Source organism: Panthera tigris, chromosome E1 (genome assembly GCF_018350195.1).
Source record: "Panthera tigris isolate Pti1 chromosome E1, P.tigris_Pti1_mat1.1, whole genome shotgun sequence".
NCBI classification, from domain to species: domain Eukaryota; kingdom Metazoa; phylum Chordata; class Mammalia; order Carnivora; family Felidae; genus Panthera; species Panthera tigris.
The window spans coordinates 37,716,568-37,744,227 of record NC_056673.1 but is presented as its reverse complement, the minus strand read 5'-3'; the positions used below and the strand labels follow the sequence as shown (position 1 = coordinate 37,744,227).

Here is a 27,660-nt window from a genome sequence, read left to right as displayed (position 1 = left end):
AGGGACCTCACTTCTTTCTGGCAGAAATGGGGGGCGGGGGTCCAGCCTGAGCACAGAAATCAAAGGGAAAACACATCCGAACAACTGCCCCCAAACCTACCAGCCACCTGCAGGGGCAGTGACTGCCTAGCTTTCCTCTGAGATGTGCCGCGTACGAAGAGTGCCTCCAGAGGGAAGGGGAGACTCAGCTGTCCCCAGCGAGTTGTGCCGAGATCCTTCAGAGGCTGGGGAGGAAACTTCCAGAGGAGTTCCTTCCCCCTCGCTCAGAGCTATTTTGTGAGTTGTGAACCAACAAACAGCCTTTAGGGGGAGGCCGGTGCCGCTCAGCACACCTCAACATCAGGTCAAATCATTGTAATCAAAAAATGTGAATGAAGCTGAGATTCAGCTTTTGGGGGAGCAGGATAAATACAACCCCTTCACGTGTGTGTCACTTCTCGGTTCTCACCGCACTCTCCATTTTTTAAATAGGAATTTTCAACCCCTTGTGCTTGTCTAATGTCTGCTCGGAACAGTTCGAGACACTGTTACTGTTTAAAAATGCATGCATGTGAAGATGAATCTCCAACCCAAGGAACAAATAAAACTCAAAAAACTTTGTGTACACATCTGTCATGTGTCAGTCCTTTGGAAACGAGCCTTTATTTTTCTCCGAATTAAAAGGTTTTGGCCCCAGTTTCAAAGGCTGCTTGGGTGAAATCAGTGTCTGGCTTGAGTTTGGAGAAAGAGTATATACAGGCCGTGACTTTGGCCGCCTGCTTTCAGATGTGGCTAACAGAGCAGCGGTTAAGAGCACAGGCACCAGAACTGGGCAGCCGTCATGACCTTACTGCGCACATTGAGAAATGGACAAGCCACCCGCTTCTCGCCTCTCTAACTACGTAAAACCAGCACTGGCTAAGAGCCACACACAACTACCACCCCTGTCCCAGCTCTCCCTTGACTGGCTATGTGGCTGACTTCGAACAGGTGACCTCTGTGTACCTCATGTTCTCCATTTAGATTGAGCTTAAAAATCTAGTGATCCTCCCGGTGTGGTTCTGGGTGAGCAGGATCAGCAGCGCCTGGGAATCAGAAATTCCGGGTCCCTCTGCAGATCTGAATCAGAAACAGGTTTTTTTTTTTTAAATTTAATTCTATTTAAATCCAAACATGAGGTGTAATAATGGTTTCGGGTGAATCAGAGTTTTAACAGGTCCTCCAGGAGATTCTGATGGAGGCTCAAGTTTGGGAGCCGCCACCACAGGTTGGAAGCTGGAATAATTTGGGGAACTTTTTGGAAAGACAGGCACCCAGGCCTTTAAAAGCCAGTTAAATCAGAATCTTGAAGGGCGGTATCAAAGTATCTTTGTGGCTAATGTGCACCCAAGGTTAAAAGACACCTGAGTGGCTCAGTCGGTTAAGCGTCTGACTTCGGCTCAGGTCATGATCTCCTAGTTCGTGGGTTCGAGCCCCATGTCGGGCTCTTTGTGGACATCTCGGAGCCTGGAGCCTGCTTCGGATTCTGTCTCCCTCTCTCTTTCCCTTTTCCCTGCTTGTATTCTCGCTCTCTCTTTCAAAAATAAGCAAACATTTTAATAAAAAACAACAAAACACTGATCCATAAGCCTATTACTTGTAGTTACATAGCCAAATTTCTACCTGAAACTATGAAAGATTTAAGAGTTTTCCTATAGGGGTGCCTGGGTGGCTCAGTTGGTTAAGGGTCTGACTCTTGATTTCAGCTCAGGTCACGTTCTCATGGTTTGTGTGTTGGAGCCCTGGGTCAGGCTTGTTACTGACAGTGCAGAGCCTTCTTGGGATTCTCTCTGCCCCTCCCCTGCTCATGTGCTCACTTTCTCTCTCTCTCTCAAGGAAAAAAAAAAAAATGTTTTCCTGTAGAATTGAGTGCAAAGCATTCTAGGCTTTGGGGTCAAATAGAATATGGGTTTACATCTTTGCTTTACTATTTATTAAAGTCACCCTGAAAACAAGTTAACTGCCCATAAAAGAAGATTACGTCAGCTGACTTAAGTCACCATGATGATTAAATTCTAGAATGTGTAAAGCACTTTGTGCCGGGCCTACCACACAGCAGACACTCAGCAGGTGATGCGTCGATGTTCTCCCCGCTGGTGTACCGGTAGAGTTGGCTGCCAAGTCCAGAAGAAAACCCAAGGGCTGAGCTACACCCTGAGGAGCTATCTGTAAGTGCCTAGCGGGGATCAAAGATCTCGGGTAAAAGTCCCAAAGACAGAGAAGCAGAAGTGAAAGAAAAAAACTATTTTATTTAAAAAAAAAAAAAAAAAAAGTAGGCTCTGAGAACAGAGGGTTAGTCCATGCGGGCCTTCAGTGTCCTGGTGGTAATCCTGTCCTTCTCACTGCAGAGGGAGAAAAGTCACAAAACATCTACGCCATTCTAGACTGCAGAACGGAGCTGTCCAGCCAATTCTAGGTTTGACTGTCTTGCTCATGTTCCACTAACCTTAGCCTGTCTGCTCAGCCTGGGATGAGGAAGGGGGGAAAGACAGGAGACTAGTGACAGCTCTCCAGGGCTGGGACCACCAAGAGTAAGAGGACGGCCTGACTGCACAGCCCGCCGAAGAAGGGCAGGAGCTCCCCCAGGCCCGGAGGACCAGTCATTTAGGAAGGACGTTTCATCCCAAGGAACATACAAGGGCCCGAGGGTGAATTGTCTGCTATCAGCCCCAGTCTGTTTTTCGTGATAATTGAGCAAGCTACCCCATAACTAAAGGGTCCAAATGCTTATTTGGGGATGTGCCCAAGGAAAGCTGTCGGGAGGACATCTACTTCATCCATTCGGGTTCCTGGTGACAGCTCCAGACGAGAGGAAAGGGGATGGCAGTTAGGGAGCTGGCTGGGGCTGGAAAATCATTCCCAGCGCCCGGAGCACCAGCCAGTCGTGGCTCAGAATGTCACCCAGAGGCGGGAGTTGGGAGAGGAGGGAGTCACCTAGAGTCCTGACCAGTCTGCAGTAGCGCTGCTGTGGCTCATCCCCACACAGGTCCCTGAGACTCTGGGGACACTTCCTACTGTGAGCAAGTAGGGAGGAAACTCAGGGTCACGGAGCCTCACCTGACAGAGGCCAGGGGAACCGCAAGACGCTCCTTGCCGCCACCCTTGGAGAAGCATGGATTTCTGCTATCCCAAGCCTGCCACAAGCACCTTTCCTCCCTCACTCCTGATCAGGGGGATGGGAAGATGGGGTGTTTGTGGGGGAGGGGAGAGGCAGGTGTACGCAAAGCTTCTAGACTTTTTCCAGCTCGTACTCACATGACGTGGACAATGACTCCCATGCCTGACACTGCATCCCGATCCACGGCATTCAGCATGGCTTGTGAAATGGTTTCAAACAGGTGTTCTGGATCCTGCCAACAAGCAGAAGCCTCAGACCCTAACTTGGTTGAACCCTTTAACTCTCTCTTTTCTAGGCTCAAGATCCCCAACTCTGGCCACCCTCACGCCTGAAGTGAGGGACGGTTCCCGGGATGTGGGAAGCCCCCTCGGCTGCTCAGAAGGAAGCAGATTACGTAAGGGAAAGCGAAGCCCTGAACTGCCTCTACTAACCAGCAGTGTGACCTTGGACAAGTCACATGTTCCTTCGCTAAGTTCAATCCCCGTTCTGTAAAATGGGGAGAATCCCTATTTGATTTCCACGTGCTTTAGGAGTTGTCTACGGGCTCTCCTCCTGGGTGTCACACAGGTACCTCAAAACTCGATCTGTCCAACCGTCAACCCACTCGCCAGTCCCCCAAACCTTCTCCTTCTCCTACGTCCTCCATCTTGGTTGGCTTAGTGAGAAAACTCAAGACACCCTCATTGTCTCCACCTCCCTCACTTCTGGTTGAAATGACCAAATGCTCTAGACGCCAGAGGCACCCCTGCCCCTCCCCTGACGATCTTTGCTCAGGCCTCACTCAGCGCCGCCTACAGGCGAGCACGAGAGCCTACGGCATCTACCTGCGGGTTCCGGTTCCTACCTACCTTTGACATCAGGTACCGGGGAAAAGTTCAGACCCTGGAACGGCATTCAAGGCCTTTTGAAGTCGCAGCCCACTCTTGCTCTCCGCCATCATCTCCCCCCACAGAGCAGCCACAGCAAGCTCTCTCATCACCGAACATACTCGCCCCTCTGGTACCTTGGCACAGGCTGTTTCTTCCGCCAATCAGACCTTTTGTTTCCTCTCATCCTGGCAAACTGCATTTTAACACGCGTTTGGGGGTCTGTCTTGCTTCACCAGACTGCAGTGAGCCCTTGAAGACAGGCCAGAGGGGCCCGGCAGAGCTGGCACAACAGCCAACCCTTCCCGTCAGGGACCGTTCCAGTCTTCACGTGTTTTCCTCACACTGCCCCTCCTAAGGTAGACTACGCTGTTATCCCCATTCTACAGCCGAGGTAATGGAGGCACAAAGAGACAAAGTGACATACCTGAGAACATAACTAAGTGACGGGTGGATCCAGGTTTCCAACCCAGACAACCCGGCTCCAGAGCCCATTCCGCTGACCCGCCTCGGCTGTGACCCTACACCTTGTTAAATGTTTGTTCAACGAACGGGTGTGGAAAGCCCGTAAGGGGTTACTCCAAGGTAAGGAACCATCCACTGTTGCGGCAAATATCTGACCGGGGTCTCCTGACAGATGCTGTTCTCCCTGGAGCCAGCCTGCACCAAGGCCCGGCCGTTTCTGGACACCGTCCCGAGGCCAAGCAGCTGTGGCTCTCTCCTACCTGCGTCACGCTCTTCATCGTGTGCCACATAAACACATTTTTCCCCGATGCCGATGGCCAAGGGGTGGACACCTCAGAGCCCGGCCCCACTCCATGCCACCAACTCACCATGTTGGGCTCCCAGAGGGACTCGCACATCCCATACATTTGTTCGGAGCAGGTGCCGCTGACCACAAAGTCGTCAGTCACCATGGGGCAGCCGATGAGGTCCAGGGAGCAGATGAAGGGCTTGAAGGTCTTCGGGTCCAACCCGGCGATGACTGGCTCTGTGTAGTAGGGGCCAAACCTGTGCAGGCCAGGAGCAGAGAGAAACCAGGACTCAAGAACAATCGCCTTCTTGTTCAGACCTACCCAGAAGACTTTTTTTTTTTTTAATGTTTATTTATTTTTGAGAGAGCAAGCGAGCATGAGTGGGAGAGGGGCAGAGAGAGAGACAGAGAGAGAGAGAAGGAGGGAGGGAGACACAGAACCCGAAGCAGGCTCCAGGCTCCAAGCTGCCAGCACAGAGCCCGACGCGGGGCTCGAACTCACAAACTGTGAGATCACGACCCGAGCCAAAGTCGGTCGCTTAACCGACGGAGCCACCCAGGCGCCCCTCAAGACTCTAAGAGTCACATATTCTACGGACTCAGCCAGCCAGTTGCCTCCCATAGGGCCAGCTTTGATTCACCCTTCCCCACCTCCTGGCATCTGACAGTGCTTTAAGACTTCTTTTCCCTGACACCTGCCTTCATAGCCTCCGCCCCCCCGGCCCTCTCTTCCACTTCCTATTTCTGGGAATTCTGATTTCTTCTACTCTTCCCTATCCTCACCAAAGTCCTACCACCATTCAATTCTCTATTCGTGTATCTACCTATACCTCCACTCCTTTTGAAAACGGACTTGAAGCAGTTTATAGGAAACACACTAAAAAATAAAAATCCTTAAAACAATAACAAGACACCCAGACTGAACACAAAGTTTTGTTCTGAGTCTCTTGGCAGACAAGGCAAAGAAGGATACTCAGGAAGCTGGGTTATTTTTGTTGTCTGCCTATAGGAAATAGGAGATCATCAGACACTTGTCCTAGACCCTGAGCTCTGAGTAGAATTAATCTCAGAAATCTATCATAAAATACTCAAAAGCTGGGACACCTGGGGGGCTCAGTCAGTTAAGCATCCGACTTCGGGTCAGGTCATGATCTTGCAGTTTGTGAGTTCCAGCCCAGAGCCTAGAGCCTGCTTCAGGTTCTGTGTCTCACTCTCTCTCTGCCCCTCCCCCACTCATACTGTGTCTCTCTCTCTCTCAAAAATAAACATTGAACCAAAAAAAAAAAAAAAAACCGCAAAAGCTAATGGCCGTTATTCTCAATAGAAATAGTAAGTAAAGATGTCTTATGTTTATTTTTAAAAAATGTTTGGGGCACCTGGGTGGCTCAGTCGGTTGGGCATCCGACTTCGGCTCAGGTCATGATCTCACGGTCTGTGAGTTCGAGCCCCGCGTCCGGCTCTGTGCTGACAGCTCGGAGCCTGGAGCCCATTTCGGATTCTGTGTCTCCCTCTCTCTCTGCCCCTCCCCTGTTCATGCTCTGTCTCTCTCTGTCTCAAAAATAAATAAACATTAAAAAAAAAAATGTTTATGTATTTGTTTTGAGAGAGAGAGAGAGAGAGAGAGAGAGCAAGCACGAGCAGGGGTGGGGCAGAGAGAGAGGGAAAGAGAGAGAATCCCGAGCAGACTCCCCGCTGACAGTGCAGAGACCAACATCGAGCTAGATCTCACGAACTGAGATGATGATCTGAGCCGAAATCAAGAGTCGGACACTTAACTGACTGAACCACCCACTCGCCCCATCTTGTCTTTATTTACCCATGGCTTATATTGGCTCTCAGTAATACCTGAGAGCATGACCTTAAATTATAGCTCCGTAAGAAATAATTCTAAAAAAAAAAAAAAAAAAAAAAAAAAAAAAAAAAGGTTCTGTCCACTGCTCAAGTTTGCAAATCACAGAATGAATCTATCCTGCTAGAAAATCCCTGACTTCAGGTGGGCTTGTACAGAACGCTCCCGGTTAGCCGAGAAGCTAGGACTTACCAGGTCAGCCTCAAAAATCCTGTAGTTTTCTTTTTCTTGTTAAAAGATTGTTTTAAGTTACCTCTACGCCCAGCATGGGACGCGGACTCATGACCCTGAGATCAAGAGCCGCGTGCTCTACCGCCTGAGCCAGCCAGGTGCCCCCGTATTTTTATTTCCAGTAAACACGATGGGGCACTGGCTCAGTCAATAGACCATGTGACTCTTTTCTTTCTTAAGTTTACTTACTGATTTTAAGTAATCTCTGTACCCAGCACGGGGCTTGAACTCACTACCTTGGTTGTGAGTTCAAGCCCCGTGCTGGGTGTAAAGTTTGCTTGTTCTGCGCTGACGGTACGGAGTCTACTTGGGATTCTTTCTCTCTCTCTCTCTCTCTGCCCCTCCCCTACTCTCTCTCTCAAAACAAATACATAAACATTCTAAAAAACAAAAACAAAAACATGAGCCATTATTCATATACTTAAATGTGAGGTAATTTTCACAGGTGTGAAAGACATTTCCCCCATCTACAATCAGTTTAAAAAATTGTTTAGGGGCACCTGGGTGGTGCAATCCGTTGAACATCCAACTCTCGAATCTGGCTCAGGTCATGATCCTGGGGTCATGGGATCGAGCCCTTCATTGGGCTCTGCGCTGAGTATGGAGCCTGCTTAAGAGTCTCCCTCTCCCCCTCTCTGCCCCTTCTCCCTGCTCTCTGTAAAATAAAGTTTAATTTTTTTTTTTAACATTTAGTCACTTTGGAGAGACAGAGCGTGAGCGGGGGAGGGGCAGAGAGAAAGGGAGACACAGAATCCCAAGCAGGCTCCAGGCTCCGAGCCGTCAGCACAGAGCCTGATGCGGGGCTCAAACCCACAAAATGTGAGATCATGACCTGAGCCGAAGTCGGACACTTAAACAACTGGGCTCACCCAGGCACCACACTCTAAAAAGTCATCTAAGGAGCACCTAGCTGCCTCAATCAGAGTGGCGTGCTACTCTTGATCTTGGGGTTGTGAGTTTGAGCCCCACGTTAGGTGTAGAGATTACTTAAATAAAAACTTAAGACAAAAATCATTTAAACCTTTTTCAATTCGGGATTTTGATAAACACAGTTACACGCGGCAGACAATTCACAGCTGAGGATATTAAAATACACCTAAAAAAAGGTAACCTTTCTTACAGTTTTTAGCTTTTTAATACTACAAAGGCAACAGTATTGATCCAGGTATGAACATGGCAACGACTCAGCTTTGAAAGCTAAAGAGTACTTCTGTGGCTTTTCCATAAAGTTCAAAATTATTTCAAACTAAATGATTTAAAAAGAAATAAAAGGGGAAAAAAAAAAGAACTCCACTTGTCATTTTGCTACCCAGTTGTGCCCAGAGATGAGTAGAAAAGTCCCTGTGGGGGGTGCCTGGGTGGCTCAGTGGGTTAAGCGTCCGACTTCGGCTCAGGTCATGATCTCACGGTTTGCGGGTTCGAGCTCCGTGTCGGGCTCTGTGCTGACAGCTCAGAGCCTGCAGCCTGCTTCGAATTCTGTGTCTCCCTCTCTCTCTGCTGCTCCCCTGCTCGCACTCTGTCTCTCTCTCTCTCAAAAATAAATAAACAGTAAAAAAATTTAACAGAAAGAAAAAAAGAGAAAAGGAAAGTCCCTGGGGGGCTCTCCTTTGCTTCCATCCCAGCTTCTGCACTGGATTCTAGAGCTAGGCCTCTGCTTTCCTCGTCACAAAGTCTTCAAAGAAAACGGACAAAAATTCAGGTACCCAATTCCTAGGTCCTGAGACTTTAGGGCACACTTTAGACTTGTGCCCTAGGGGCACAAGGGGTCAATTCTGCTGCCTGGAAGCAAGTTTGTCTGCTGTGTGCGATCCCTGCCTTCTTCTGAAGTAGCCCTTTCTTTCCTGGTTGGTCGTCAGGCCCACAGAAAACAGACCCATAAAACAGGGTTTTCACCCTGCAAATAAGAAATAGGAGAGGGAGGAGGAGGAATCATCCTCCAGCCACGACCACGTGGCCACAAAGTCCCGGGCTACACTTCCACTCACCGTTTCTCATACAAGAGGTTGGCCACCATGCTCATGAGGGTGTAAGGCTTGATCTGCCGACCTTCCTTCAGCTCATACAGGTTCAGCCGGAACTTGAGGCGCTGGGCACTGTGACAGGAGGAGAAAGGAGTTAGGATGTCACTCCTGAAGGTGCCCGAGTGTCCACTCTGCGGAGGGCAGGAGGTACGTAGGGAAACACACAATCGCCACCCTTGCCAAGCAAGACTCCTCTCTTCCTCTCCCGGTGATTTTCTCACCAGAAGTCCGGCCTCATGTCCACGTTTCAGACTTGCCCAACAAAGGCCACACGGCCTCCAGTGCCACAGCTCTGAGCCCAGGACAGGCCCCGGCAGGGAGGAGGAGCAGACCAATGCCAGAAGCAAAGCTGCTGAGTGGGTCAAAGGACGCCAGAACAAAGAGCCTTAGACACAACCTGAGCTTCTCTTACAGGTGAGGAAACTGAGGCCTTGCAAAATTAGCAGTTACCTCCCACAAGCCTACAAAGGCGGTGAGAAAGCCTCCAGAAGAAAAGGAAACGGTGTGAGGGGCGGAGAGGAAGGCTGATGGAGGCCTTTACAGTGACGGCAACTTGAAGCTGTTGCCCTGATGCCAGAAGGAAGCATTTCCAAGTCACGTGTTCTTGAGACTTAGGGAGCTTCGACAGAAACGAGAGAAAACGTTCTGACCAACTTCCACCCACATTAGTGAAGTAGTCTCTTGATCTTCTAAGAACTAAGTCCAGGAACTGCTGTTCTTTGGGCCACCAGCTTCCTGCAGGACCTGCCACTTGTGACATCTTCCCTCTTGAAACCCTAGCCTGATCCTTTTCCTCCGGCCTCTCGTCTTCCCCCACCACTAAATGTACAGTTCAGCTCTCGAACGGCAGCTAATTTTTCTCCTCTCTATATTCCGTCCAAAATCTGTTCCCAGAGGTTTAAAAGATCACCGATGCCTCTCTAGCCCCGAGATACGATTTCAAGTTCCCAACTGCCCGAAAGATGTTCCTTAGGTCGCCTCGTCCCTTCAAAATTGGTGTCAAAAATCAGTCATCACCTTCCCCTAAAACTAGCCCGCCCGAATTTCTGGATTTCGGTCAACACGCTCAAATCAAAAATCATCTTTAAGGCATTTCTGGATCACCTATATGCCAAGTAGTAATCTAGACACTAGTAACAGATGAAAAAGACACAGAGCCCACCCTCAGTGAATGACTCTTTGGCCTCACAATATCCAAGCAGCCACTAAGGCTGCTACACTCTCAGAAATGCCTTCCTTTCCTTTCCCATCACTACCATCCCATTAGGACAATAACCCTCATACCTTTTTTTTTTTTCCTTTTGGACCAACACAATAGCTACCTCTTTCATCTCCCAGACTCCTCTTCCTCTTAAATCACAGGGCTTCTATCCACTAGATGAGGAATCTAGCAGTTAATATGCACTCATCTTGGATCAGGTATCTTTCTGTATCCCTTTCCCAACTAGACCTGAAGTTATTTAGGGACTGAGCACAAGCCCCAGGAAGACCTGCATTGAGATCCTGAGTGACATGCATCAACTTGCACCTTGGGCAAGAAACTCTAAGACCTTCAGTTTTTTCATCTGCAAAACGGGACGGCAGCATGGTAATGTACTTAAGCGGTTTAAATGAGTCCCTGCATGTAAGGTGCTCCGTGCAGAGAAAATGAGTAAATGCTGGTGAAAGCTGGCTAGGATACAATTCTTTATGGCTTACGGTGTGTCCGGCAAAGTCTCTGATTCACTGGTGCTGTTTGGTAGATGACTGATACCTGGGCCACTCAAGACACCAGGCAAGGCTAGTCCAAGAAGAGGCCTGCGTGTGGGCGGGGACCCCCGACACTTACACAGTCTGGACATCGGTGGCCAGTCCGGCCAGGCCTATGTACAGCCGATCGCCCATGGGAAAGATCTTCTGGAAGTCCGTGGTCACCATCTGGGCCTGGATCCCGAAGCGCCTGTCGGCAGCGATGGCCACACAGTTCTTCCCCTTCATGGCCATGACGGCCCCTCCGTTATAGGACATAATAGACTGCGGCAGACAGAGCGGAGGAACTCAGCATGACGGGCCAAATGCGGCCAGAGCCCCCGGCGCAGCCCCTGATCCGAAGGCTCCTATGTGCACTGTCCTCCCCTCTGGAGGCGCCTGGACACCCCGAAGCCCAGCTGTGACATTAGCGCTGTGCAGCTGCGGGGAGCCGCCTTCGAACCCCTGGTCCTCACCGCGGTCGGCTTCCCTTCAAACGACCACCAGGCCCTCTCCGCCTCCCAAAGCTCCCGTGCCTCCTCCCCGTTCTTCAATCCCTACCCCGCGTCCCTTCTCCTCGCTCCCCATCTCACCATGACTGCGGCGTACTGGGACCTGCAATCGCCACAATTCCACTCAACCGGCTGAGGCCCACCACTGCACAACCACTCTTGCTGCCTTTTCTCTCTCCGCCCAAAGGCCGACCCTTCCGGGACATTTTGACTTCCTACTGGCTGTGCCTATCTGTCAGTCATCAGAACCGGAGTTTGGTTGAGAAGCCAAAACCGAGAATGGGAAGGCGGAAAGTGAAAAGTCACTGTTGAGTGCGGAAGAGCCTGGCGCCGCGGTGCAAGCTGGGATCGCGGCGGACCGGGACTCCCGGCTCGGAGGACCTGGGCTGGGACCTGTGTGCACGTGGGCTGGTGAAGCCCAGCATAGGGGCTGCGGTCCCAGCTGAAGGACCACGGTGTTGCGATCGCGCCGTGTGGCTCGGGTGTATTACGCTAGCTTGTTTCATTTATTCTTTCCAGAAATCCTTCCGTCTCTTATGTGCCAGGTACTATGCTAGGCTCTGCACATTCGCTGGCCTAGAACGGTGCCTGGTCTTTAGCAGGCGCCGATTCAGTACATAGTTAATGTTTCGAGGGGGAGGGACAAAGGGAGGGCGTCGCGGATGGGCTGCGGCTGCAGGGGTTCAGGTTCAAAGGGGAGGTTTGGAGACCAAAGGTGGTTATGCTTTTTGAGACCCCCCTCCCCACGTATCCCCAAGACCCAGGTCACCCTAAAAAAAGGACGTTTCGGACTTTTCCATCTTCTTATCTTCCCCTAAGAGCGATCCGGAGGAAGCCAGCGACTACCCCTCCCAGAACCAATAAAGGAGGGACGTAAAGGTCCCTCCTCCTCCCTTTCCTTGATTGGGACCTTTCCCTTTCTCCCCAGGGCCTGACTGCTTTCGCCCGATTGCAGGGTTTCCGTTGGATTCCTGCGCCGTCATAGGCTCGCTCCCATTGACTCGGCTCACTGCCACGCTGGCAGTTGTCGCAGTCTCTGTGGCGCAATCGGTTAGCGCGTTCGGCTGTTAACCGAAAGGTTGGTGGTTCGAGCCCACCCAGGGACGCTGCCTTTTTTTCTCCCCCCTCTACTAAAAGAAAAACCTAAGCGGTATCCTCCCAACATCTAAGATGCCAAATTCCGTTTTGAAACGGCAGATGTTTTTATCTATAGCAAGTCAGAGGGTCATTGTGATTGAAAATTCCTTGATGTTCAGTCAATGATGGGATTATTTCTCCAGCACTTTCCTCCACCGCCTACCTCCCACCCCGCCCCCAGGCTGGATTGCAGGAAAGGCGAAGACAGAGGTTTTTGTCTCGCTGTGCAATACGTTTCAGGTTGCATTTTTCGTAGGATTAAGAATGAATTTACAGTGGAGGTGGGACAGTTTTCCATTGTCTGCCTCAATCGATGTTACCCTCTCGAAATATTATGTTTGGAAGGGAAGAAAGTGGCGCCAGAGACAAAGGCAGGGAGAAATTGTGGGGTGAAGCAACAGAGGTGAGATACAGAGCTGTGAGAGATAACAGAGTGGTGATACAGAGAGACAGAAAAGGGAGATGACAGGGAAATAGGTGCGGTGAGTGGAAGGAAGACACCAAGAAAATGGAGGGAAAAGAGAAGCAGTTCATATGCGAAGCCTCCAAAAAAGGAAAACAACAACAACAAAACTGTTTTTTCTAGAAATACAGAGCAGTGGGGCAGAGAAGGAGAAATAGAAGCAGAAACTGACAAACGACATTGTCTTGGGGAGAGAGAAGGAGCGAAGGACACAGAGGCAAAGACAGTCATAAAATCACTAGAGGAGTCACCCTCTCCTACCTTTGTCATCATCTTCTAGGGGATCTTAATTTCACAGTAGCTCTTGGCATGTGCCAGAAATAATTAATTAGATTTCCCAGGGTTCCTGCCCTCTGGAGGCTTCTAGTCTGTGCCAGACACAGTGATTCTTCTGATGAGAAGTCGTCAGCTAGAGACCCCGGTGAGGTCGTACAACTAGCACAGAACGCAGGGGAAGCATTGGCACCTAATGGCAGCCGGAGGCACGTTCCAGGATGAAGAGCTAAGCAAAGGACGCAGGCAGTTCTCTTGGATATCTGGCTTCTCCTCAAGATTGGGCCCAAAGGACACCTCTCGTGAAAACCTTCCCCAGTGCTTACCCACCCTTACCAGATGCTCACAGGGCTGGTGCGGGCAACCTGGAGGGATACCCAGTGCCATGGAAGCTAATGGGACAGGCTATGTAAACCCACTGGGCCGTGAGCTCCTTGCAGGCTAAAGCCTGGCTCATCAGCTTTAGGTCTCCAGTACCTAGTACAGTATTCCACATTGCTACATGACAGGTGCTTCTTTGTCAAGAGACCAGAGAGCTTCACATGTGAGAAAGACTGGCTCTCAGAAAGTTCTCCTGATAAGTCAGAAAGGCCAGGAAGGTGGGGACTGGTTGCCCAGGATGGAAATGATTAAAATGAAGTTTTAGTGAGTAGTGGGGTGTTCATCCCTCTGTCTTGTGGTTTGCTAGTGACTGACGCTTAATAACTCTCTGAGGAAGGAGTGGATGGACCCGCGTGAGTGTGATGGGCCCCCTAGCTGCAACACTCTGGGATGAAAGGACCAAAGTGTGGATTTACCAGCCCTCCTCCTCCTGGCTGATACCTGTCCCCCACCACCCCCCCCCCTCCGGTACACACACTTGGAAGGCAGCCCTAGGTGCCCCTGTGGATCGTGTGTAGGATGGAGGTCTTCGGGAAGCCCCTACAGGTTTCTCTTGCCCCATGAATCTTTTAGCAGGAAAGGAGTGACACTCCCTGCTGCACTCCCCTCCCCACAAGGCAACTGGGGGACAGTAGAGGATGCGCGAGTCTTCCCTGGCAGAATTCAGGTTGCTGTCGACCCACTTGCCCTGGGGACAGTGGGTGTGTCCATGCCAAAAGCCCCCTTTCCAAGAGGGGCGGCAAACTCCTGGTATTCCCGCGTAAGGACACGGGAGTAGGTGACCGGGCTCTCTAACCCCTCCCCGCATCTTCTCCCGCGGGTTCTCAGAGCACCCCCTCCAAGAGGAAATCTCTCCCGCCCATCCTCTTCCTCTCCGCCCCCATTTGGCTGCTGTGGGCTGAAGGCTGAAGCTTCTGAGGTCACTTGGCGGCCAATGTCCGCAGGTCTCCTTGTCGCCGGCCAAAGGGTGAAGGCCTTCAGTCCAGGGGGCCTGGCTTCGGGGCGGCCTGAGCTGCGAGCGCTTAAGGAAGCAGGAGGCAGGCGCTAGGAAGCTTGCGGAATATTTGTCTCCTAATTTCCTAACTCGAGCCACCCACCGCCAGTGCGCTTAATGGCCCTTCTGGCCGGATAATCAAGCTCTCTGGAGGGACAGACCCGGTGACCATCTCTAATAAATCTTGAATAACGAATAAGCGAATCGACCGTCCTAATGAGGCAGGGCCCGGGTCGTCGCCGTAACGGAGTATCGATTGGCTTTCCCGGCGCCAGCCTCAGCCGCTCCTCCCTGCCTTTCCAAGCCTCCCTCTTCGTTTTCCCCTCCCAGCGGGAGCCACTGGGGACGGGAGCCCGAGCGCTGGGAGGAGCCGGGAGCGACGGTCGGAGGCGGACTGGCACCAGCCGCCTTTGCGCTCGCCCGGCTCCTCCCGCCGCCGGGGCGAGGGAGGCGCACCAACCGCGCAGAGCTCGGAGCGCCCCGGCGAAAAATGCGGGAAGCAGCGCAGGGGAGGAGAAAAAGCGCGGGCCCGCTTTCGGGCCCCGGCGCCTGGTTTTCTAGTCCAGTCGGGCCTCTTGCATTCGAGCGGGTTATTGTGTCCCGGACCGGGAGTGAGTCCCGGTCTTCAGATGGTCTCGCAGCCCAGGTTACGTTCCATTCTTCTCCGCTCGAGCACGCGGGAGGCGCCAGCCTCCACCCCAGCAAACCGACCCCCCCCCCCCTCAGACTACCCCCTCGGCCTCTCCCTCCGTCCTCCGGCAGTTCGCTTCCCCGGGGCGCCCTGGCTGGGTCCCGGGCGGTGGCGTTTTAGAGCCAGTGATCCCGCCGCCGAGAGGGGCCAGGGGGGTGGGGAGGACACGCTCTCTTCCCACCGTTGCAGTTGTTAATTTTAAGGGAGTGTCACTTAGAGTGAATGAAAATACCCTGGACGCGTGGCCGGAGGTGTCGAGTCCCCCCGCCGGAACCCAGCGCCCTTTGGTCTAGGCCGTGTAGGACTGCAGAACGAACCACATCTCAGCCCGGTCCCCCTCATTTCACCATTTTCCAGGCGCCCCAGCTTAGGGGCGGGGATCGCAGGGTCAGGGGGTTGGGGGGCACACACACAACTTGGGGGGGGGAGGGTTAACTGCAGAGGTTAACAGAGAGGAGGATACATCCTCCAGGGTCAGGGTCTGTTTGGGAAGAGCGAGGTCGCGTCCTAGTTTAGGGGGCCCGGCACCCGGTGTGGGGGCAGCCGCGTTAGCCTCTCCCCCTCCTCCTCTTCCCCTCTCCGCAAACACCCTGAAGGAATGAGGTCACGTGGGTGAGTAGTGGGCGGGACCTACTCTTGTCTGGAGGAAAAAAAGCCATTTTGTACCCCCCCAGCCCCGGTCCCTCCCCTCCCCCCTCCGTCCCCTCCCCTCCCCTCTCTCCCTCCCACCCCAAGCCGCTTTCACAAACTCCTTTCTTACCGTAGGTTTCTCCCCTCCCGCCGCCAGAGCGAGCGACACGGCTGCGGCCCCCCTCCCCCCCCTTCCCTCCCTCCCTCCCATCCCCCCCTCCCCGAGACCCACCGGACCCCGAACCCAGGTAAGTGGAGGCAGACTCCCTGTCCTTTCCTTCTCCGCAACTGGAACGGGGCTGGGGGGCCGGTGCATCCCTCCTTACACACCCCTGCGGGAGGGGGAGACTCCGAACCGGGCCTGCTTCTCGCGTCCCCGCCCCACCCCGCCAGCCCCTATCCTAGCTCGCCCCGTCCGCCTTTCTTTCTCCCTTTTCTCTCCCCTTTTCCCTTTCCTCCCTTCCAAGATGGCCGAAATGGATTCCCCCTTTTAGCGATTTGGCGTCTCCCTCGACCACCACCTCTTTGTGCCGCAGCCCCCTCGCAGACCTGCTCCTGAGGTAGCGAGGGGGAGGGTCCGAGGCAGCCACCAGGGCTGTGGGCTGCGCGCGGGGCCGGATCTCTGCCCCCCTCGCCCGCCCCACGAGCCAGAGCGGCCTCTGGCCCTGCCCCACTACCCCTTTCGGTCTGGGGAGGGGTCGCTCTCTGCTTCTTCCGTGGGCACTGGGGCGTCGTGGACGCGCAGGGACTTGAGACCGGGAGGAAAGCGACATGCCTTTTTGATCGCTGCGGGGCCGGGGGAGGGCGCTCCTCCATGCCCGGTCCCCGGCCTCTCGGGCACCTCCCCCAGCGGGTCCCTTTCCCCCCAGCCCCGGACTGGGCGCCCCGCCCCCTCCCCGAACCACCCGGGCAGAGCCTCTTTCTCCGGAACACCCCTCCTTGGGCTCCGCCGAAAGTTTGACTCTAGGGAAGGTAGGAACGGCCACCCGGTAACTGAGGTCCCTGATCCTCTGACCCAGGCTCCGGGGGAAGCCCGGGAGGAGGGAGGAGAAGGGAGAAGGGGGGAGAGTTATCGCGATATTTCCCATCGCCAGCGGAGGCAGGAGGGGTCTGACCGACTGGCCCCTCTTCCACCGAGGAGCCGGGCTGCCCCCTCCCTCCCCCGGCCCTCCTTCCTCTAGCTCTGAGGGGGTGGGACCTCTTGGCCAGCAGACACCCCTGCCCCTCCTGTCTCCACAGTGGGCCTAGGCATGCCTCTCCCCCTCCCCCACTGCCCCCATCTGCCCAGAATTGCTTCGGATGGCTTGAGGTGGGGAAGGAAGAGGCCTGGGGGTGGTGGATTTGCCTGTAAATACCGTGGAAGTGTTACCCCGCGCTTCTTCCTGGTCTTTGTCTCTTAGAAGAACCCCCACCATACGTATATATGCCTCAGTCTCTCCTGAGCTCCCTGTTGCTTGGGGGGGCGAGAGGGGGGGAAGTAGGGGGTCTGTCTCCTGGTTGTCTCCCGCTGTCTTCTGATGCCTCCTTCTCTGGGCCTCTCGCAGTTTGTATCTGTTCCTGAAACTCTCATTTCTCTTCTTCTCCCCGTCTCCACTCTGTTCCAAGGTGTTAGTACTTGGAGAAGGAGCATAAAGCCAGCTCTGTTGCAGCTTTTGGGTAGGGAGGTTTTCCCAGGGGCTCCCTGGTTTGGAGTTGGAGGTTGTGGCCTTAGAGCTGTCTTTGGAATGAGGCCGGAAACAGACCCCAGGTGAGACCTGGGACTCAGTATCCACCCTGTGTGGCTTGAGTGGAGTTCAAGTTGGAGTCTTTGGGGGTGGGCAGGAGGGCGGGGGGGGGGGGGGCTCTCTGCTGCCCCTGGCCTTGCCTGAGAGGTCTAGGTTGATGGAGCTGTTGCCATGGAAATGGAGACAGCCTGAACAGGAAGAGGCTACATCTTTGTGCAGGTCAGATGCCCACCCTACTCCTCCAGCCTCTGGCCCCCCGAGTGGAGGTTGGGAGCTGCACTGCCTTTGTTGCTGGAAGACTTATGTTATAATTTATCCTGGGTGGACCGGGGATGCACAAAAGGTTAGTGTATATTTCCAGCTCTGGTTTCAGGCAGGGATGTCAGACGGTGTGCTGCTGGGGTGGGTGGGGGTGGCTTATACATCTGGCAAGTGTGGGCCTGGCTCTGGTCTGGCTGTATGTGTGATGGGGTGTGTCTGGCCTGGTGTGTGTGTGTGTGTGTGTGTGTGTGTGTGTAGTGTCTGTCTGGCCTTGTGTGTTGTGTGAGAGAGATGGAGGGGGTGTGTCTGGCTTTGTGTGCCTCTGTGTATATTCGGCAATGTGTAGCTCTGGGTGTATATTTTGGGTTTTGTCTTTGTTTGATCTTAGGAAGCTGAGGGGGGAGAGCGGAGAGGGGACAATGAGCCCGGCTTCAGGAGACTAGAGGATGTTTTTGACGCCGCTGGCAAGGAGGGGCAGGTCCCAGGGTCAAGGATCAGGGAACATTGAGAGGTCGACATTGTCCCCAGGCGGACCCCTGTGCTCCCCCTCCATACACAAATACACAGAGTTTGTGCAGTTGGACCCACACAGCTACCAGAGGAATGCACCTAGTACATTCTGGCTCACTGTGCTCCCGTGGAGCCTCAGTTTCTCTAACTGTTCCGTGGAAGTGGGGTGAGGCAATTAGTCTCTGTCCCTCTTCCTGCTTCAAGGTGAGAATGTGTGCTGATGGTCATGTTTGGGCCAGACTCTGACCTCCCCCAGAAGGCTCACTGAGCAGTCTTCTAAGGAACCTGGAGTCCTTCTGCCTTCCACCTGCCTGGATGGAGTCAGGCCAGGCTTATTGGTTTCTTAGATGAGAGGGGAGCCTGGCCTGGGTGCCAGTGTGTAGAGAGCACTGGAACAGGAGCCAGGCAGTTTCTACTCCTAGGACTGCCACTGCGTTACTGTATGACCTTAGCTAAGTCACTTCTTTCCGAATTTCTTCATCTGGAAAATGAAAGGATTGGACAAGACGCCTTCTAAGATCCCTTCTACTTCCGCAGTTCTAGGTGTCTGCATGTGACCTTGAGTGACTTTTCCTAAGACCTGGTGATTTTCTAGTGGGGAGTGGGGCTAATTTCATGTGCAGGAAAGGCAGAGCAGAGAATGCTGTCGTGGGGCATCTGAAGGAGCAGAGACCTCTGGGTTATCAAAGACAGCCTGTTTTGCAGAAGAAAATCAAAACAACGCAAAACAAAAACAAGAGAGCCCTATAGTGCAGAGAGCTTCCAGAAAAAGACTGGCTAGAATGGAGAGATGGGGGTGGTCTCTAATTAGTAGGGGCTTTGAAGAAGAGGAAAGACAAAGGTCAGGCTTGAATGGCAAGGAGGAGCTGGCGCTGGGTGCTGACCCAGGCTCCTTTCTTTCCACTGTGGCCAAGACCCGGATCCCCAGGGGCCAGGATGGGCTGCCCAGCCATCATGCCCTTGCAAAGAACAGTGGTTTGGGGACAAAAGGTGTTGAATGACTTGGCTGCAGTTGGGCATGGGGGACAGGGCACAGGTCCGCAGTCGGTGGGACTGACCTGTTAAGGTCCCCAGAGCTCCACAGAGGCCACTTCCAAATGGCCCTTGGCTCCCTTTTCTGCTTCACGGAACTTCTCTGTCTTTCTCCCTCATGCTGTTTCCCATCTCCCAACCTCTTCCCTAACGTGATGACAGCCAGAAGTCCAGCCACCGTCACCCCTCTTCCCTCTCCTTCCCACGATACACCCGCCAGTTGCAGCTGGGAAGGAATTGGGTGTGAGGTGTGGGGGGCGCACAGTGGGGGAACCAAGCTCCTGTTTACAGTTGTTCTTGGCACCTGCTGGCAGGGCCCTGCAGGTAACCATGGCAATCAGGTGAGGAGCCAATCAGTGCTTCTCCCCACCCCCAGCCCCAGAGGTGGCAGTCTGAGGCCCCTGGGGATAGGGTGGGGGGAGCTGGGAGTGCGGGGCGAGGGGGGCCTGCTCTTACACCAGACAAGGAGGAATATTTCTATACAGTCAGCTCCACAGCTCCTTCCTTCTCCCGCGCATCTAGAAAGGAGCTTGAGAGATGATCTTGGTCCGAATTCTCACAAATGCTCGCGGAAGTGAGAGGGTAAAGGTCACGGCCCCTTGCCTAGGAACTCCTGCGTGTTGAGGCCACAGTCTACCTGGCAGGAACTGCATGGAAGTTCTTAAGAGCCAGTGTGTGTTGTGCAAATGCAGCCAGTGTGTGAATGAGGTGACTGAGGCAGTGGGAAGCGCCTGTGTGTTTGTGTGTACGTACGTGTGCGTACGTGAGAGGGAGAGACACAGCCGGGTGTGAGATGCGCCGATAGCAACCAGCATCGACCAGAATGTGTTGTTTCTGTCTGTGCATGCACACAAAGGTTCATTTGGATACACACACACACACACACGCACGCACGCACGCATGCACAGGTCAAGCAGTCGTACAAAGTAGTTTTGGAAGCCCAGACATCACGTACACATCCAATGGATATTACACACACTCAGCGACACAGCCACTTGGAGTTTGTTCTCTCCTCTGGATGGTTGTAATAATATTTGGGCATCTTGCCAGGGACAGGGTTACTATGGAAACGACCAAACAGTGGAGTAGCCAGCAAGCCTTCTGCGTAATTGTTAAGGGGGGAACCCTTGCAGGGAGGCTGGCCTAGGCCGCCCTCCTTGGGACAGGAGCCCCTTTCCTTCCTTAGGCCGCTGTGTCTCCGCTGGCTCTCTGGGCTTGCTTGGTCCCCTGTCTGCCCTGCAGACTTGGTGTCTCTCCCGTGTGTGGCCTTTGTGTCTGTCTCTCCATCTCTTTGGGTCTCTGGCCAGCCTCTGTTGGCTGTTTGGGTCCTGGCCAAACTCATCCTGGGGTCTCTATAGAAACTGTTGATCCTGGCTGTGAATTTCTGGTCCTAGAAAACCCAATATGGTGGCTTTAGAAATCTTTCTGGAAAGGAGAGAAGGGTGTATGTTGTGAAGGAGTCATTGGGGCTTGGCCACTCTCCCAAGCCCCACGCCTTGGGCTTTTACTCTGGGAAAGAGGAGGGAGGGAGGGAGGGGCCTTCCCTTGTAGGTGCAGGTTTGGTTTTTATACCGAGAAGTTAGGCATATCAACCAATTCAGAGTTGGGCTCTGACTGACCTCCCAGGTCCCTGCCAAGGCCTGGCTGGGTGCTCGGGGCTGCTGCAGAGAGAACTTTCTGCCCAGCTTTGGCGGGCATATCTCTGAGAGCCTGTGGTGTGTCACTGGACAGCCTGGGGACAGGCAGCCGGCGTGGCAGCAGTGTCCACGTGGAGAAATTGCTGTGTGTGCCTGGGAGGGAGGTCCCGGACTGCGTGTGGGACCGGGGGACTTGCACGGTGGGCCGTCCAGCGGGGACTGCGCAGAAGGGGCAAGAGCAGTCTCTTTTGCCCAGGCTCTTTGCCACTACCTGCAGGGTCGGGGCTGGGGTCAGGCTGGAGCTGCGTGCTCCCAACTTCGGGCGCGTAAGGACCATCCTCCGTGTTTCCTGCCTGAGCGCCAGGCCTGGAACCTGCATGGCCAGCGTATGGTGGACCTCCAGGGAGCACTCCGGGCCCAGTCTGGATGTAGAGCTAGGAGGACGAGATGGTGGGGTGCTCCCTCTAAACCTAGGGTATCCCGTGGCCACAGTGTTTCCGGGACTGCCTTCCTGGGGGAAGGGTGATGGGGTGGAAGGAGGGGAGGATGGAGTAGAAAGACCGAGGCAGGGGCCTTGCACCTGGGTAGAGGGGGGTCTAAGTGTCCTCAGCTCCTAGCACTCACTTCAGTGAATGTGGATTGGGATCAGGGACATTTTGAAAAACTCTGTTCTCTTCAATTTTCCTGCTTCCTCTGGAGAGTTGGTCTAACTTCATCTTTCCTCCTGCTCTTGAGATGGAGCCCGATGGTGTCGCTCAAGGTGGCACGCATCTCCAGAGCCCCCTTACCTGGTGAATACTCAAGAGGGGCCAGGAGGAGCCAACCCCATGCACGTAGCCAGTCTGGCCTCGGAGGCAGAGAGCAAAAGCCTTGGGCTTCGGGACAGACGTTGGGTGGTGTGGACTGTGGGAGGGGCTCTTGGGCCTCTGGGTTTCTGATCCCACTTTCATTTCTCAGGGTGACGCTCCCCAGGCCCCCTGCCCCCCACCCCGGCATCATGCATCGGACCACACGGATCAAAATCACAGAGCTGAACCCTCACCTCATGTGTGCCCTCTGCGGGGGGTACTTCATCGACGCCACCACCATCGTGGAGTGCTTGCATTCCTGTGAGTTGGGCAGAGGGGCCGCTGCTCAGGACGGGCAGTCTTTGGCCAGGTCGGAGGGGCACTGCCTGGGGAGGGCAGAGCACAAGGCCCTGCCCTGGAGAGCACGCGCGTCCGTGCACCCCGTGGCGGTCCCTGGCCGCAGAGAGACTCCTGAGGGGCAGGGGGGAGACTGGAGGGGTCAGGCCGGAGGTTTATTTCGGGAGCTTTCACCTACCTGACCCCTCGGTTCCCTCCTCCATCCTCTGGCTGGAGCTGCAGCCCCCGAAGATGCACGTGCCCCCTCACGTGCCCACTGGGCTCGGTGGCAGAGGTCCAGGACCCTGGGAGGTGTCCAGCAGGCGGGCTGTTGTTTTGTACTCCATCGGACTTGGGGCGCCCCTTCTGCTTGGTACATGACACTGGCCTGACACCCGCACGCACGCACTCCCACGGCCCCTCCTCCCCCAAGGACGGAGGAGGGGTGAGCCCAGGACCACGTTGAGCCTTTGAATGGGCTGAGCTGCGGGGACAAGGTGGAGAGGAAGGGATACCTGAATCTGAGCAGAGGCCGTCGGGGGCTGGTCCTGGATTACGAAGGGGGCTCTGACTCTCCTTTCTTTCTCCACCCCCCACCCCCAAGTCTGCAAAACCTGCATCGTGCGCTACCTGGAGACCAACAAGTACTGCCCCATGTGCGATGTGCAGGTCCACAAAACCAGGCCGCTGCTGAGCATCAGGTGGGCCCGGCGCTGTCCCTCCCGCCCGCGCCGACTCTCTGGGTCATCTGCCCTCTGTCCCTCAGCCCTCTTTGCATCCTGTAGCCAAGGTGGCAGGTGGGGGAGAAGCACAGGGCGTTGACGCAAGGCCCCTCCCCCTCCCTCTGTGTCGTATCCGGCTTGTCTAGGCTGAGAAGTACTGGAGGGGTAAAGACCGGGCCTCTGGGGACCCTGGTGCCTGTGCCCCGGATCTAAGGAGGGGAGGTGGGAATAAGGGTTCCTGGCTGGGGAGAGCAGGGTGAGGTGGTTGCTGACGGGACTCCGTGCTTTTTCCAGATCGGACAAAACCCTGCAAGACATCGTCTATAAACTGGTCCCTGGGCTTTTTAAAGGTATCTCCCCCCGCTTCATCCTGCCCACAGCCCCACGCTTCCCTGCCTGGTGCTCCATCCTCACCCTGCTTTCCTCTTCCAGATGAGATGAAACGACGGCGGGATTTCTATGCAGCGTACCCCCTGACCGAAGGTGAGCGTGTTCGCTTGCCTGTTCCCCTGAGCGGGCGGTGCCGCCCCGGGCTGTCCGCCCTGCACGTGCCACCGCGTCACCTCCCCGGCCCAGGGGATGGTTGCGCTCCCCACCCCCCGAGCTGTGAGATCCAGGGTCCTTGGTGGGGCTCCTGTCCCCGTCCTAGGCCAGCCCCTCAGCTCTCTCTCCTTCTGCAGTCCCCAACGGCTCCAACGAGGACCGCGGCGAGGTCCTGGAGCAGGAGAAGGGAGCTCTGAGCGACAACGAGATTGTCAGCCTCTCCATCGAGTTCTATGAAGGTGTCAGGCAAGTCTGAGCCACGCCTGGTTTTGGGGGTCCTAGGTTGGGTCGCCCCTCTCTCCCACCCTGGCCCCCTTCCCCTAGCAGGAGAAGGTGTCTCCAGGAAGGTCTTCTGGCTGTGTGTGTTGGGGGATCCTGCCTGCTTCAGGGTTTCCCTAGCTTCATTGTTTCTCCTCCCCCAGGGACCGGGAGGAAAAGAAAGGTCCTCTGGAGAATGGGGATGGGGACAAGGAGAAGGTGAGTGCTGGGGACCTGCCTAGGGGTGGGATGCGGACTGGGAGAGCGTGCCTGGGGTGGACCCCAGCCCTTGGGTGCTTCTCCCTCAGCAGACAGGGGTGCGGTTCCTGCAATGCCCAGCAGCCATGACCGTCATGCATCTCGCCAAGTTTCTTCGCAACAAGATGGATGTGCCCAGCAAATACAAGGTGAGTCCCTGGGCCCTCTCAGAAACTGAGTGTCTGTTGTGTGGCTGCATCTGGCAATCTGTGCATCCCAGCCACTGTTCTGAGCAGGCTGGGTGACACGAGGACCTGCGTGGTTGTGTAATTGAGCTGAGTAGAAGGGTAATTGAAACCAAGATTAGGGTGGAGTAGTCTTTGTCCGTTGAAGCCAGTGTGCAGAGATGCACGGGAACGAAGACGGAGTGTACGTGTGTGTGTGTGTGTGTGTGTGCGCGCGCGCGCATATGTGTGCACATGTGCATGCTTGCATGTTCAGAACTGTGCCAGAGGTATGTGTGCAGAAATATAGGGGGTTGTCTGGGGCCACCTGGCTGAAGGAAGGCCAGTCTGAAATTCCACTGGAGGTCTTGGACAGCACTTCTCGAATTCGAATACGTCACTGGTTCTCTAAAGATCTTGTTAAAGCATAGATAGGTTCTGCATTTCTAGCAGGTTCCCAGGTGTTGCCAATACTACTGGTCTGTGTACCACACTTTGGGTATCAAGGCTCTAGGACAACGGATCCCAAACTTTGCTGCAGATCAGAATCGTGTGGGAGGCTTTAAAACTTGACTCATGTCATACCAATTAAATCAGAATCTCTGGTGAGATCCAAGCATGTGTTGTTGTTTTTTTTTTTTTTTAATTTTTTGTTAATGTTTATTTTTGAGAGGGAGAGACACAGAGCGTGCGTGGGGGGAGGGACAGAGAGAGAGGGGTGCAGAATCTGAAGCAGGCTCCAGGCTCTGAGTTGTCCTCACAGAGCCTGATAGGGGGCTTGAACTCATGAGCGGTGAGATCATGACTTGAGTTGAAGTCGGACGCTCAACCGACTGAGCCACCCAGCTGCCCCAAGCATGTGTTTTTTTAACGCGTCCAGGGTCATTCCACTGCAGCCTGGGCAAGAGCCAGTGCTCTGCGAGATCTTTCTCACCTGGACTTTTTCTTTGCCCCCCCCCCCCCCCTTTATCTCTGGAGGACCTGCCAGAGATTGAGGGATTCAGACAGCTGTGTGGATGGCGGGAGGCAGGGGTTGTTAATGATGTGGGTATCTTCTCTGGATCCTTCCTTCTCCATCTGGTGGTCTGGAGTTCAGTTGGGACAAGCATGACCGGGAAGTCAAACCCACCACAAAACCCCAAAGTAGTAAGGGAACACCTGCAAGTCCCTCCTCCCCATTGCCCCACTTCCCACCCCTAGCTAGGAGCCTCTCTGCCAAATGGCTGGAGCCTTGAACCTGAACCGGGTAATGGTGTTCTCCATCTCCTCCTCCAGGTGGAGGTTCTATACGAGGACGAGCCACTGAAGGAGTACTACACTCTCATGGATATAGCCTACATCTATCCCTGGCGGCGGGTGAGCTGGGCGGGAGGGTGCAGGGCGGGGACAGGGCCGGGAGGGGAGCCCTGCAGGGTCTGGCATTGGTCTGTGGCCACAGTGACCACATAGTGACCAGTAATCACGGTTCATGCCTTGTCCCATGAGCTGGGCATGTCCAGGGTGGTCTGCCACAGCAGGCCGGCCGCTTCCGGCCATCTTCTGATGATGGCCTCCCACACTCTAAAGGGAAAAAGGACCCTTTGGCAGATGACATGCCCTGATTTGGGGCAGAAAGCAGGGTCGGGTGGCCGTGGAGGAGCGGATGCTGCTTCCTGCCTTCCAGCCTCTCTCCTCTCCGGTCTCTGGCCTTGGACGTTCTGTCTGCCTCTCTGGGTCTTTGTGTGCCCCTGTATCTCTGGCCTTGCTTGGTCAGTCTTGTTTGCCTATCTGCTCCTCTCCAAGGCCTGGGCCCCGTTCCTCTATCTGGGCCCTGTGGGGTGAGGGTTGGGTAGCTTCCTGGGTGGCCTCTTTCTCCCGACACCCTCCCCTTCACTGCCTCTCTGCCCCCTCTCCCTGCAGAATGGCCCTCTCCCCCTCAAGTATCGGGTCCAGCCGGCCTGCAAGCGGCTCACCTTGCCCACGGCACCCACCCCCTCGGAGGGCACCAACACCAGCGGGGCATCTGAGTGTGAGTCAGTCAGCGACAAGGCTCCCAGCCCTGCCACCCTGCCAGCCACCTCCTCCTCCCTTCCCAGCCCAGCCACCCCCTGCCATGGCTCTCCCAGCTCCCACGGGCCCCCGGCTACCCACCCTACCTCCCCTACTCCCCCTGCGACAGCCAGTGGGGCCACCACAGCTGCCAACGGGGGTACCTCGAACTGCCTGCAGACACCATCTTCCACCAGCAGGGGGCGCAAGATGACTGTCAACGGAGCTCCTGTGCCCCCCTTAACTTGAGGAAAGGGACCCTCTCCCTCCTTTTCCAGCCATGCCTCTCCACCCCTCCACTTTTTCTGGGCCCCTTTTCCACCTCTTCTACTTGCCCCAGCTCCTCCTGCCTTAGGGGTGGGGGGCGGGTTTTATAAATAAATCTATATATATATGTACATAGGAAAAACCAAATATACATACTTATTTTCTATGGACCAACCAGATTAATTTAAATGCCACAGGAAACAAACTTTATGTGTGTGTGTATGTGTGGGGGGGTGGAGTGTTCAGTTTTAGGGGGTCTTGTGTAATTTGCCCTGCTCTTATTTTGGGGGCGTCTGGCGGTGGACTCGAAGGGCCACTTGAGGCTCAGTAAAGCTCTACTCCATCATCCTGTTTCCCAAGGCAGATGGGGTGTTGGGGGAGCCCCACCAGCCCCCAAAGCTTTAGGCACAACTCCAGCCGGCTGTGAACGGGGTCTACCCTCTCTCTTTCCCCATTTTGGCTGCTGTCCGGCCCCACCAGCACCGCCCCCGCCCCATTGTTGAATGTCCAGAGACTTGCTAAGACAGTGCCTTTTACAAATGCAGTCTATCCCCTGGTTCTGAGGAGTGAGTGGGTTGTGAAGATGGCATCTCCCTTACCTCCTCCTCTTGCAGTGGAAACTTTGTGCAAAGAATAGATAGTTCTGCCATTTTCTTTTTTTCCCTGTGTGTGTGGCCTTTGCATCATTATCTTGTGGAAGAGAAGATTTGGGCCACGGGAGGCCTCAGCCTCAGCCCTTGAAATTCCACCGTGGCTTTAGCAATGTGAACTGCTTCACCCCGTTCTGCCCCTGCCCCCCACCCCACCCCGAAAATCTGACTAGCAAGGCTGGGAGGAAAGTCCCATCTGGGGGCCTGGAGTGCCGTGGAGAGGCGGAGTGGGGCTAACCTCAGACAAGCACAGACCCCAGATTGTGCCAAAGGCCAGCAGCCCTCCAGTCCCCTCCCCACCCCCAGCTGAGGCAGAGTCAAGAAAGAGCGACAGAGGCATCTAAAAGCACAAGAAGACAGAAGCCTGTAGGCTCTGACCTCTGCTCCGTCCCGCGAGGGCAGTGGACTGCCCCCTGAAGGGCAGACCCCACCAGATTCCTGCCCACCTGTTTCCCCTCCAGTGTACATAGATCAGATCGGGGAGGAGGTGAGGAGGCTAGACTCCCTTGCAACCTAGGTGTTTGGGGTTGGGAGCCCCCCCCCCCCCCCCATCAGGTTTGTCTGTGTTTGCACCTTGTCCTGTGTCTGAGGTGCTGTGACTGTACCCTCCTGCCCTGGGACATTTGTATCTCCTGGCTTTGTAATAAATGCTGCATACTCTCTGGACCTGTAGTTCTTTGGGGGACAGGGAAAGTGGCGGGGGGGGTCCTTTGCCCTCCTCCTCGTGTCTCTCGTCTCTGGGCTCAGCCTGCCTTGGGAGACCCTGTATGGAATGAAGGTGAGCTGCTCCCTCCCTATGGCCAGTGGGATGCCCCA

The 27,660-nt window shown here is 54.7% G+C and overlaps 2 protein-coding genes and 1 non-coding gene across 5 annotated transcripts; 2 read left to right on the top strand and 1 right to left on the bottom strand.

Moving 5' to 3' along the window:
- Positions 1-2,247: 2,247 nt before the first annotated feature.
- On the bottom strand, positions 2,248-11,238 carry PSMB3 (proteasome 20S subunit beta 3). The gene is given in 6 exon segments (NM_001290608.1): positions 2,248-2,360; positions 3,274-3,368; positions 4,836-5,013; positions 8,822-8,929; positions 10,686-10,870; positions 11,179-11,238. Coding segments are annotated over 6 exon segments (618 nt in total). The 5' UTR covers positions 11,182-11,238; the 3' UTR covers positions 2,248-2,311.
- Positions 11,239-12,129: 891 nt separating this feature from the next.
- TRNAN-GUU lies at positions 12,130-12,203 on the top strand. Its single transcript has one exon. It is a non-coding gene; the product is annotated as a tRNA-Asn (tRNA).
- A 9,581-nt stretch (positions 12,204-21,784) lies between these two features.
- On the top strand, positions 21,785-27,500 carry PCGF2 (polycomb group ring finger 2). Of its 3 annotated transcripts, XM_007085755.2 has the most exons (10): positions 21,785-21,939; positions 22,559-22,655; positions 22,971-23,026; positions 23,109-23,159; positions 23,357-23,465; positions 23,642-23,696; positions 23,786-23,884; positions 25,175-25,255; positions 25,799-25,907; positions 26,108-27,500. In XM_007085755.2, the coding sequence occupies exons 1-10, from the start codon at positions 21,828-21,830 to the stop codon at positions 26,302-26,304; spliced, it is 966 nt and encodes a 321-aa protein (XP_007085817.2). In that variant the 5' UTR covers positions 21,785-21,827; the 3' UTR covers positions 26,305-27,500. The 3 variants fall into 3 exon arrangements, with proteins under 3 accessions (XP_007085817.2, XP_015394623.2, XP_007085816.2); XM_015539137.2 differs by having other exon boundaries at positions 21,786-21,939; positions 25,799-26,263; XM_007085754.3 differs by having other exon boundaries at positions 21,788-21,939; positions 23,789-23,884; positions 25,799-26,263.
- Positions 27,501-27,660: the final 160 nt, after the last annotated feature.